This window comes from Dufourea novaeangliae, unplaced genomic scaffold (assembly GCF_001272555.1).
Source record: "Dufourea novaeangliae isolate 0120121106 unplaced genomic scaffold, ASM127255v1 scaffold392, whole genome shotgun sequence".
Classification (NCBI taxonomy): domain Eukaryota; kingdom Metazoa; phylum Arthropoda; class Insecta; order Hymenoptera; family Halictidae; genus Dufourea; species Dufourea novaeangliae.
This window is the reverse complement of record NW_015374267.1, coordinates 500,433-512,976: the sequence shown is the minus strand read 5'-3', so window position 1 is coordinate 512,976 and position 12,544 is coordinate 500,433. Positions and strand designations below refer to the sequence as shown.

Genomic DNA, 12,544 nt, shown 5'->3' with positions numbered 1-12,544 from the left:
GGGAAAGAGAACAGCGATTCTCGTTAGTCAATTACTATCCTCCAGTGTCGAAGCAAATGCACGCCGGCAGTTGGAAACATTTTCTCTTCAGCTATTACATCGACCTCTTGAATTTTCAGCGTGCGGTCTATTCTCATTGGACAGAGCATTGATAACGTCGGTAAGGGTTGAAGAACGGAGAGGAGAAAGAAGAAAAAAAAAAAAAAAAAAAAAAAAAGTATATTCGTGCGTCAAGTAAAACAGTCGTGGCCTCGTTCAATGTGTTTTCAATGCGTGCATCGCGTGAATAATACTCGTATTTTAGATCGCCGGGGCGGTGACAACGTACCTTGTTATACTGATACAATTCCAAAATGCCGACGACACAACGCAAATTCTAAGAAACGCATCGTCGCTTCGAAACCTAACAGGACTGAAGATCGGCTTCTGATCGCACGACACGATTGAAACTCGAAAAAGAAAAAAAAAGGAGAGAGAGAGAGAGAGAGAGAGAGAGAGAGAGAGAGAGAGAGAGAGAAACAAAGACAAGTAACAGAATCACTTACGATAATGACATTTAATGTTCCAATTCTCATAAACAGCGGCAATATACAAATACAGTTTACTCGTCTCGTAATCCAACTACTCATGATCAACGAGTTGTTCCACCGATTGATCGATGGCTAATTAAAAGCGCGCTTCGTACGATGTCTAAAAGTAGACGTCAGTCACAGCCTATCCAAAGTGTTCCTTTGCCTCGTCTTGCTGTCTCTCGTAACTATAAGATGTCCAAAAACGGGGAAATTCGAATAGTCTCGTCCGAAGAAGCCGGTTGCTTGTCTCGTTGAATCGAATTACGCACTACTAAGGTATATACAACCTCTCGTATACTGACTCATTTTCTCTGTGACTCTATACACTTCTTCGTACAAATTATTACTCTAACAATAAATATTGGATCGCCTGAAAAGAATCTAGTGCGACGATCGCGCGGTATTGTACAACGTTTGTGTACCTTATCAATATACATGTAGACACGATAAAACGCGACGTATGCGTTTGCATACAACGGAACGGAACTGAACGGAACTGAACGGAACTGAACGGAACTGAACGGAACTGAACGGAACGAAACGAAACGAAACGGAACCGTACCAAATACGGAAGGTCCGTGGTGTATGCCGTCTCGTCGTCGAAAGCCAAATCGAAACCCGAAAGATCTTCGCCGAAAGTTCTTCGTGGTGATTTCTCAATTTACCGTGGCTGCTGTGACCGGTGGTGATTGTGGAGTCTTTTGATGCGCAATCTGCAACAAGTTGTCGCAACAGCTGTCTGTTGACACGTTTAAACCAATCGGTCTTTGACAAGTAATTAAGCCGTCGGAATTGGTCGAGAGATCCGCATCGTTTTCTCCTTTGTTCGGGTGACGAGCGTTGCTGTTGCCGTTGCTGTTGCTGTTGCTGTTGCTGTTACACTGACAGGGGCTCGTGTGCCGATGAATTTGTGAGAAACAGTCGCTGCAAACTCTCACAGGATTGTAGAGTTGCTCGCTAGGCAACGGTGTCGAGTTTTCCGAACAATCCGCGCAGAAGATCTTGCCGCAGCATCTACGATAGAGGCGGTGGGGTGTGTCATAGTAATTGTCACGTGTTCATCGTCGTTTCTGTCCAAGTAGGACACCAGCGAGCAACACTGCACGTTACACAACACAGAAGAGACAGACGAGAGACTATCGGCATCTATCTTTCAAGCGGAGATATAAAATAATATTGGCCTACCTGCAATGGTGTTTGCGTCTCCCGAGCCAAAATTCCGTATCGCAACCCATGCACCGAGTCACCGCGTGATCGGGTACCCACAGCGTAGGAGCCGGCCCCAATTCTTCGACCGCTTCCCAAGATATGTCCGATGGCAACGACTCACCGTGATCACCGGCACTACCCACCGAATCGGGCAACGATCCCTGGAACACACGACCAATACACCTTCCTTTTTCTTTCTGCTTATCGCCGGTTCTTCCCTAATAAGCGAATCATTTAGAGTATTCTCTTTTCACTCCCCTCAACGGCACAACTTGTTGTCAAACACTCACGATATCGTCGATGCGATCGGTATCCGCGTTATGATTGCAAACTTGTTTGATCAAAGCCAGCCTTGTTGTGTGTAATTCCTTTCCCAATGCTTCCTCTTTCAGCTGAAAACGAGAACGAAGGAAACGCAATTACCTTTTCTTGACGCACCATCACCGGTCGTCGTATCGTATCCCAAACTTGCGTACCGCGTAGTGTAGTATCTTATTCGCTTAAGAATCTGAACGAAATACCTTATGTTCCACTATAATCTGTTGCACGCGCATCTGAACCTCGCAATGTATTATGGGAAGACCGTCAACGTCGTCCAATCGGTCAGGATTATCCGGAATCGGGTCTTGATGTACCGGCGAAGCCGGACAAACGCTGCTAGGCGTTCTTGATATTAATGGTGCGCTAGTATCGCTAAGATCGCTGCCCTCGTGATTGTGATTGTGATTGTGATTGTAGGTGGTGCGACTGCAAGAGCAAACGGTACGACCGACCGAATTTGTCTCGATCCACGATGAAACGATGTCTTGCGGTGAATTTTTCTGCGGCCTGCTGCTCGACAAAAACTTTTGTTGTTCGAATCGAATTCGAAACCGTACTTCAATGCGGACTCGTATTTCAATTCTAACTCGAACTTGAATTCTAGTTCTCGGATTTATCGTATCTATGCATGTGTGTGTATGTCAGTGTCCTAGGAGAGATGCTTAAATTGGGACACAACCAACCCTGCTGTCTCGCAAATCACGGCAATATTTTCGATAGTTTTCATTCAAGATACTTACGTTTGTTGTTTATCGGTGGTGGTAGCATCGGGTAAAGAATCGTTGCTAGGTATTAACGTGTCCGTCGAACTGTCTACTGAAGGATTCGCTGGCGAATCGTTTGACGTTTGAACGGTCGTCGTGACGTTCGGTCGCTTCGACTTCTTCTCATCCTCGTCGTTCTCCGAGCTGGTTTTTTCCATGCATTCCGAAATCTTACAGTCTTCCGCGTGTATCGCAGCTCTATCTATCGTTTCGGCTTCCAGTGTCAAAGAATCAAGTTTTCTGCAACCGCATTGTCATCCACGTTATATCATCATGTATGCATGTATGTATGTATGTACGTATGTATACGTTGCGTTCACATTATTTAGAAACATCAAGGAAAACATCTTGTCCCTTATCTGTCTTGCGTGCGCGTCGTTATTAATATATGTATTACGCGAAACATCTATTAACATGATACACAATAAAGAAACATAACAACAATGATTACTTTTCCATCGAAATACTTGGGTCGCTGAGTCTACGGTGAAGATAGGCCGTGTGATCGGGTGCATGCATAAGATCTCCGTACGACCGAGTTTTAGTCATTTGTCCCTGAAGTTCTTCGTTCTCCCCACGCTCGATGTCTATCATAGTTACCCTCTGCTTATCGTCCCTCGTGCCGACAGACGATTCCATAGAATCTAAATACACCTCGGACCACAAAACAAGGTCTCGTACGTTACAGCTTGGCCATAATACCTGGTACATCAAGAAATCGTCGGTGCACTCAACATTCGAAAATTACGATTCGATATAATGACAAAATTTTACATACACAATTTACGGCATTTTACTAGACGGAAAACATCTTACTTTATTCTTCAAAGGTGAATACAAATGGTTTACGAACGAACTGGAATTCAGGAAGCGCCAAACTGAAAAAGTACGCTCCCGTATTCTTAGTTGTAACCTCTCTTGTCTCGTGTTGCAAAGAAATGTGCCGAAAAGTTGTGAATACGTATGCTGCGCCAACTTCACCTGAAATTCATTCAGCCGATATCGGTATGGGTGAACGATTCTACGTGTTTACGTACACGCATAAATCTCACGTCTAAGCAAACCAAATTCTACCATGTAGATTACCAATTAACACTCGATATACTCACGAGATACGCTGGCGACATCTGAAAACTACATTTGAATTGTCGACTTAACTGGTGCACACAGTCCAGCCACTGCAAAAATACTGGGCATCGTTCATTCGGATCTTCGCAACCAACTGTTTGTCCACATCGATCCGCGAATTTATGTCCAAAGTCTAACCATTCTCTCTCGCATAAAATTTGGAATCCCTAACAATGACAAAAGGAAACATAACAAAACGACTATCCGATGATAAATGTACAGAGAAAGAGGGAGTACCTTCATCGTACCTCCATAGTTCGATAATAAGGATCGAGCAGGATCTGCGCTAAAGCGACTATCTGAGGTGTCCTATCCCATCCGTCGCTGCAATGCACTAATACCGGTCGGGCATCTCTTTCGATCGCAGATGCTACAGTCACTGCTGCGCGTAATAATCCAGACATGTGCTGTAACCACCGTGTCCCTTCTAAAAGACTGAGCCAGCTACGCAACCAAAGAAAATCGTTCTTCAAATACGGTACGAAGAAACGCACCAGCAACGAAACTACACACAACGGTGAAAAAATACAATGGTATACAGTAAACAACATTTACTTGGGTTGATCCGTGTCCGATGCGCAAAGCTGCCTCACCGCGTGAAAGCTCTTTCGTATAGAATGGATGTTTGGTAAATTCATAAACTGTATGTCGCAACTGGGATAATATTCTGGACATTCGCAGCCACCGCCACGTGCTCTATTAGCCACGGCGGTTGTGTACGATCTGGCGTCCACGATTAAAACTTTCTGTTCAGAAAGAAATTACATTTCTTCAGCTTGTTCGGAAACATTCGCGTGGATCCCGTCGCAACAATATTAAACAACTATTCGTAACCTACTTTGGTATTGATCGCTGTGATGGAGGTATTGTTAACGACATCAATGGAAGAATCCACCATCGTCGATTCACCTTTATCGTAGGAACACGCATCCGAAAGAGCTTTCAACAGATTCTCGTCGTGTGGATTTCGCCAACCAAGCCAACCGACTTCAGGTTGACTACTTCGCGCTATTACCGCACCATTCGTCACATGCCTCTACGAAATTTCGCCACTTCCTCCAGAATAATGTCGGAAATGCGAGAAGGAACTAAAAGCAGTGGCGGATACGATGGACACATTCGATAATCTTTATTGATCTGACTAATGCGCCATGTTCCATGTACATTAAATTTCAGTCGTTCCACCTAGAAATATCCAGCCGAACAGATAATCATCATGCATGTACAAAATTACGATATATTTTATCTGTCTGCTCACCTCTGAATTAAAAGTAGCAACATACGATGAAGTGTCTTTTCCAAGCGTAGAAAAATCTTTACCCTCCTCGACAGACCAGGCATAATATGCAAAGGCAAATATATCCTCTATGCTCTTTCTTGGGTAAGTAACTTTGTGTAGGCGCTTATACCATTCCAAACAATGTTCATTCGTGGAAAAAGCACAGCTGAAATATTATAACACGCGGATAATTTTGCATTCGCAAGTTCACCATGGATAGAAATATATTTTACTTAACACATTCGAGACCGACGAAACATTTACAAATGGTTTTGTGGAGTTAGTCTTGTAATAATAAGTCGGTCTCGAATCTGTTGCAAAGATATATCGGCGTACCTAAGGGAACGCGCATCTTTGCATCCAATGTGTAAAAAGAAAATCTCTCTGACTTCCAGTTGCTCTATTAAACCCAATGGGATGTTGTAACAAGTTTGACTTAATTGTAGATAAAGTCTATAGTTGGAAAGAGCTAACACCCCGTCTGTCGTACGTCCAAGCACTACAATCGACTCTCCACTTAAAGGATTAAATGGAACTGTCAGAGTTTGATCTTCACACTCAAAGTGTGTATGCTTTGGAAATAATTCCGAAGCATGCAAATGACATATAGATTGCAGACTCGTCGGCTCTTCAGAACTCTCCATCTCTGCTCTGTGACATAAGATTTATAAACTTCATTCTTCTTGGAAACTAAGCACTATTGAAGAGTTATAACAATATTGTTACTTTCCAACATATCCATCTATACTATGCTACATACTAGACGGGTTCAAATATTTCTGATCTCTTCTTGCCTATATCAAACATGTTTAATCCAACTTGTAGTCTTTGCTGAGATATAGCGTGGTTGTAAATTAATACATCGAGCGGCGACATCGATTGCACTCAAGCCCGTGTCCTATTTCATTTACAATAAATCAACACCAACAACACCAACAACAACAACAACAACAACAACAATAACAACAACAACAACAACAATACAAATGATCCATAAATAGTTCCTCAATTAAGTATATGTGGACATATTGCCACGACACAATTTAAAATTCATGACTATACAAAAGCAGCAGAGACATGTCATCGGTACGGTGTCGGACAAACCGCAGTAAATATCACGTTAATTCGTTACCGCTTATCGATTCACATCGTATCGTCGTGAAAGTAGTGCCATGTATAAGAACACCTTGAAGAAAAATTCATTCTTTAAATACGGACAATAAAGTTCCGCACACGACCTTTCGAACAATAATCGTACACGTATCGAAAACAGAAACACATCTCTTACAACCTCGAAGTTTACAATTTCAGGATTCTGGTTGTTTTTTTAGAAAGTAATTTTATAGCAGGCAAGAAGCGACCGGAATTGATAAATACAAATAGAAGTTTCTCTGGCGTGTAGGCTTGCTTAAATTTACGATTATACATCTTGCGATCAAGCAACGGTTATTTCGCGAGTGAATCACTTACAAACAAGTTGGAAAGCAAATGAAAATATATATAACTAACTGACTGGGAGAAACGAACAATACAATCGAAGATTTTAGTAAGATTTTTCTGCTAAAGGGAACAGCAGACAACAGATGACACAACTTCGTAGCTGCGACAACGTCTTACCTTGGACAGGGAAATTTCTCCGCGATGGACGTTATCCGATGACCGTTTCGATACCTCATACAAAATCCATAAACAATCGTTTACAGGTGAAACAGAATAAGAACATTACCCGACGCAGAGATCATTTTCCTATAAAAAGACGCGATGTTGTTGATTTCAATCGTGTGAACCACGTAAAACTTCCACTCTCTTTATTACGTACGCAAAGAGCTTACGGGATAAACGACTCCGCAACTAATCTCACGCGAACTCGATCCAAACACAATTATTTTTCGTTACAGTGGTTTGGGAAAATGGCTTGCATCGCGGCATACAATCTTCATTAATCGTATCAATTATTGCTGTCTATTTCTTCCCGTCAAACGATAATATCACCAGATATTCAACTTCCAATTAATTTTTATAAAAGATACTCTTTCTTGCTCTTTCTGCCCGATGCGAAAGTTACACTGACAGATTAGACTATAACATAAATCAATCCGCATTCTCATTACTCGATCTTTTTCCTCATAACGATTTTCAACAAACGAATTTTATACAAAAAACATTCAGGCCGTTTCGTCGTTGGTCGCAACAAAATATCGATGTGATGTGTTCACTCTTAACGTTCGCTCCCCAATTCTCCAATATTTGTGATTGGCTCACAAATGACCATAGACATATAAAATAGACTGCGCGATCTTCTGATAGGGCTGAAGTCGACTCCGAAGGACAGAAGTAAAGTTGGAGTACTCCTCTCTTGCTTGTATGTACTGTGTAGAAGCTTGATAAGAGGGGTCATAGAACCCCGGAGCTTGTAAAAGAGACCCCGTTGGTTCCGACAGTGGGGCCATAGAACCCCCTGTGTCTGTACAAGAGACCCCGTCTATGCGAAAGTGGGGTCATAGAGCCCCCAGAGCTTGCACAAGTAACCCGTGGCTGTGAAAAGTGGGGTCATAGAACCCCGTCTGTATAAGAAAATGTGGTCATGTAACCCCGGAGCATGCGTAAGAATGTGTGTGAGATGTACTCCGACGAGCAAACTCGGCTTCCGCTAGGGGAAAAAGTGAGGTAGGCGAAGGGCCTCCTACCGTTTACTTTTGGCAATTACTGAAATTTATCCCAAATTAACATTCGGTTTAACATTTATTTCAGTACCTGAAATAAATTTTGCTAAATGGTAGGAAACTCTTTTCTTACGCCACTTTTTCCCCTAACGGAAACCGAGGTTGCTCGTGGGTGTACATATTTATTTATTTATCATGTATATCTTACATTACGTATATCATATATAGTTTATACATACGTTTATGTTTATATCTCTTATATTAACCCTTTGCACTCGGAATTTCTAATTTTCCGTACATTTTGTCGCTTCAAAGGCGACAGTCGAATTCAAAGGGTTAAATATTTAAATAAATGTATAAAGTATAGTATTGTATTTTATTCTCTCTCAACGCAGAAATAACTTTCGTGTTGGGTAACAAGGTTAGGAAAATATTCGATACAAGTAGGTATCGATAGTTTTGTTTCGATACCGGTAAGTATCGATTCAACTCTATACAGGTATGTACTGCCTCTACTATAGCCGTAGGAAAATCACCCAACAACAGCCCCACTCATCCCTACCATAATACCGCGTAGGCTATTGTACTTATATGCCTTTGGAATCAGCCGTCCGTCAGCAGATAACACAACCGTGAGACCTTCACGGATCAATTTTAAAAATACCCTGGGTTTCGTCAAAAAGAAGTCCTTGCGACTCCATCTGTTGGTGATTAACCGATACTAATTGGTGGAAAGTTTACGCGATTCAACGTAGATGGTCCCACAAGTTACTTTAACCTCTCGTTCACCTATGTACGTGCAAACACAACAGATTGTACAGAATTTTTGTCAAGACAATTTTATTAAGGTCGTGTCGATAATTTCTACTGCATTTAATATCAATGAGAAACCCAAAGTGTGCTATAATGACTGTTGCTAATGAACGTTGATTTTTCTTCGTAAATTAACATACTGTTTACGCAAAAATGCGCGATCGTTGCACAGAACTACGAACACAATGACCACCAATATGCAAGCGCTTGTTTTCTAAATAAGTAGTCAATCAAAGATTTGTCCCTGCTCATTACGGATTAACAAAAACGGATCACATATATGTACATATTATATTCGCATACATGTCTTGAAAAGAAATTGTACTTTAGTCGCATGAGTGTCGATAGGACAATTCGGAGCCTAAGGAAAAATTTATGAAACTAGTTTGCGGTGGGAGAAAAATGAGAAACACAATCAACGTGTGCCAATGAATCACATTCTTACATGATAAACCCTGTACTTTCAGGAAAGTACGCAATGGCGTATCATGATTATTCTTATTATCATGTACCGTTAGTCAATGAGAATATAAAAAATTAAATTTTACGAAATGCCACCTGGCCATACAAAATGTAAATAAACTATCTGACACATGGTTATACTGCCTTATCATGCTTTCCAAAAATTCGGATTTTGCTGTAGTCTTCTCTCAAAAGTTTCATACCATCCTTGAATAGTGGAGAGTGGTACAAAGTTCTCTGTTGGATTTGGCGTCATCTGTGCTTGAGTTACAGAAAAACTCGATACATAATTCAAGAAGCTAGTGAGCATCTTTTGTACAAATTCCAAGAATGAATTTGATGTAGCTTCAGTTACTGTAGCAGCTTGTAACTCTATTGCTCCAATAGGTTCTATTGAAACCCCAATTTGTGCTACATGTGAGATTTTCCCAACTCCAAATATTCCTACATTGCTGTTTTCAAATTCATGGTTCCTTTTCAAGGTAGATATTTTGAATATAGCTGATGGTTTGGCATTAGAAATATATCCAAGAAATTGCCAATTTGGTGGAGCATTTGGATCTGGCCAACTAAAATACACTAAAACAATTATATTTTAATTAATTTTATATAAACAGATTTATATTAGTACAATCGTTAAGATGACCAGACATCCTGGATTAGGTGTAACTGTCGCGCATTGAACAATGTCCCAGAAAGTATCCCAGATTCGATATGTGGTTTTTTTAACATTTTTGCTGTGGCATAAAGGTAATGTTTCCTCTACTTCATACTAGATAGCACTATTAACTGGCAACAAATATTTCTACAGTGCATGTGATAAACTAAGAAAATGGTGCATTCAAATATGTGACTTTTTTTTTTGGATATATACCGCATTGCAACCTAAAATATGTATCCGGTCACCCTAACAACCATATAATTTTCTACATACCTGCACCACCTGTTCCATCAGGAAATGGTACGCTACCTGTAAGGAATACCACAATATGGTTTATGTTATCAGCGTCGGGTACTGTTATCAAAAACTGATTTTCTCCTATTTGTTGAAAGTCCGTTTGTACCTAAGAGAAATTTAATGAATAGGTTGTGTGTGTCACACGTGTGAACGAGAAGGGTTAACACGTTAGAATGCAATAGCTTAACACGTTAGAATGTATATAGAATAGTGCCATAAAGGATCAATAACAACAATGTAAAACGAACGATGCAACTAAAGAATAACTAAATGAGTCAGTCTATGATGTAATAAAACGTATTTCGTACATATAAAATACTATAATCGTATGAAAATGACAGTTTTGTTAACTGGACAAATACAAGAGAATGGCGGTATCTAAATACGTATGGAAAAATAGACTAATACTTACCAGTCGACCAGACACAATTATGCCGATCATCTTCATGTACAATCTAGAGCATTCTATCGTCTTCTTCTTATCGCGTGAAGCCAAAAAGTGCACGATACATATGTAACGATACAACACCGATCAAACATTTACCACATTTACCAACATTTACTACACCTTGAGACCTTGAGAGTGATATTCATCACGATTCGTGCGACTTTATGCTCAGAAACTCGATATGTATGTATGTACCCTCACGAGTCACGAGCAAACTCGGCTTTCATTAGGGGAAAAAGTGGTGTAGGGCAGTCTAGGGGTAATGGACTTGCATCACTTGGTAAATTTATTTCAAATTAATACGCATATTGAAATAAAAATTAAATCGAATATTAATTTGTAATAAATTTCAGTAATTTCCCATACCAAGTGGTAGGAGGCCTTTCTATTATGTGCACGATTATTCTTTGCTAAGAATATGTAATACAAATAAAATATATAAAAGTTTCATATCGAAAGATAAAGGAATTTGGAACGAAAAAATAAAGAAATGAAGGAACGGTGTCTAATGCCTCCGACCCAATGTCGCCTTACTACTCTACTACTACTACTACTACTACTACTAATAATAATAATAATAATAATAATAATAATAATAATACTCTTCTCGCTTGTTATACATCCTCTTATTCCTATTAATCGTTAACAAATTACATATTAATTAATATGTACAAATTAAATTATACTGAAAAAAATTTATGAGAACGAGTGCCGAACGGTTACCGTGAGGCCATCTTGTGAGAAGAAACTGATACTAATTGGCTATTAGTTTCAGGATCCTATTTGTAGGTGGCGCTATAGGTATGTTTGAACTTGGTATGGTAGCGTTACCTGGTGACGAACCTATGATACTAGTTGGTTAATAACTTAGACGCTTTGCCGTAGGTGGCACCTTGAATCTCTTTGCTTAGTTTTCATATATAATATAGTTTTCGTATATATACTATATACAATAATAATCAGATATTAATTACAAACGCCACGATTGAAAATTGTTAACGCGTAATGTTGAATTGAGGAAATTCAACAAATGATTTGTCATCGTTAGAAAAAATACGGAATTGTAATTTTGAGAAACTTTCTACATTATATCTGTACATTGTTCGGTTTTACTATTGGGAAAGACCATCAAGGAAATGATATTTTGAGAAACTAACATTTTTTAAAGATATCGAATGTCACACGAAATAGGATGTGGCTATACATATCTATGTATAAAAAATAGAAATTAATGATGCTTTAATCAGTAGTTTACTTTTAGTTTCTCGTGCTTACCGTGTATTTGAACATCAACAAAATTGCTTTTCCTTGTAACTATGGTTATAGCACCATCGAAATCATCGCGTCATTGTTATTTTACGTGTTGATCTGATAAAAAAAATTCGCACAGATAAAATAAGGCCAACCAAGTACGAAGATTAAAATAATATATATAGTTTTGCTATACTTTGGACGTGTATGTAACGTGTATCCGTGTTACAGCGTAAGACTCGATTGCATATACGTAAATATATATATATAATATATATATATATATATATATATATATATATATATGGTGGGTGATAGGGATGACGATTGCCACGAGTGAGAGCGAGCAAACCTCCACGAACTTGAATGTGTGTGACATCACGCTTCATTGTTGGAGGTTTACGTCATTCTCGAGTCTGGCTTGAGTCGGTGCGCGCGATCTAAAGTAGCTACAGACGCATGCGGATGAGTGGCGGGAAGTGATAGAGACGAGAGAGGTGAAAAACACGCGAATCAGCATTGCGACTGCGCAAAACGTGTCGGGCATATCGTTTCTCATCAAAACGAAATACTATTGTTATACTGACGTCACTTCGATCACTAATAATAAATTCGTCGAACAAGACTCGACGCTTTCTGAGGAATCAATAAACAATTAGCATTAAGACAGAAAAGG

At 39.8% G+C, this 12,544-nt stretch overlaps 3 protein-coding genes across 3 annotated transcripts in view; 1 reads left to right on the top strand and 2 right to left on the bottom strand.

Annotated features, from left to right (window-relative positions):
• Positions 1 to 485, top strand: part of LOC107192664 (gustatory receptor for sugar taste 43a-like) — a 2,225-nt gene extending 1,740 nt beyond the window's left edge. Inside the window, exons 6-7 of the mRNA XM_015581978.1 lie at positions 1 to 160; positions 305 to 485. Of these exons, the coding sequence (XP_015437464.1) occupies positions 1 to 160; positions 305 to 430 (286 nt within the window). The 3' untranslated portion in view covers positions 431 to 485. The remainder of the gene's footprint in view (positions 161 to 304) is intronic.
• Positions 486 to 499: 14 nt separating this feature from the next.
• Positions 500 to 7,145, bottom strand: LOC107192667 (myotubularin-related protein 3). Its single transcript, XM_015581982.1, is given in 16 exon segments — positions 500 to 1,586; positions 1,758 to 1,942; positions 2,072 to 2,173; positions 2,303 to 2,612; positions 2,843 to 3,106; positions 3,318 to 3,568; positions 3,683 to 3,847; positions 3,976 to 4,161; positions 4,243 to 4,438; positions 4,550 to 4,740; positions 4,833 to 5,032; positions 5,035 to 5,179; positions 5,253 to 5,439; positions 5,610 to 5,924; positions 6,891 to 7,019; positions 7,106 to 7,145. Coding segments are annotated over 15 exon segments (3,114 nt in total). The 5' UTR covers positions 6,950 to 7,019; positions 7,106 to 7,145; the 3' UTR covers positions 500 to 1,228.
• A 2,027-nt stretch (positions 7,146 to 9,172) lies between these two features.
• On the bottom strand, positions 9,173 to 10,737 carry LOC107192689 (protein OPI10 homolog). The gene is made up of 3 exons (XM_015582009.1): positions 10,582 to 10,737; positions 10,146 to 10,275; positions 9,173 to 9,790 (listed from the first exon to the last, which is right to left on the bottom strand). The coding sequence occupies exons 1-3, from the start codon at positions 10,615 to 10,617 to the stop codon at positions 9,360 to 9,362; spliced, it is 597 nt and encodes a 198-aa protein (XP_015437495.1). The 5' UTR covers positions 10,618 to 10,737; the 3' UTR covers positions 9,173 to 9,359.
• Between the last annotated feature and the right edge of the window lie 1,807 nt (positions 10,738 to 12,544).

Bases quoted from the DNA above. Each gene is read 5' to 3' on its own strand.
- LOC107192689 (XM_015582009.1), bottom strand. From the start codon at position 10,617: ATGAAGATGATCGGCATAATTGTGTCTGGTCGACTG. The intron at 10,276-10,581 runs GTAAGTATTAGT...AATTTCTCTTAG, and splicing joins TAATTGTGTCTGGTCGACTG to GTACAAACGGACTTTCAACA. The intron at 9,791-10,145 runs GTATGTAGAAAA...TAATTGTTTTAG, and splicing joins TGATGGAACAGGTGGTGCAG to TGTATTTTAGTTGGCCAGAT.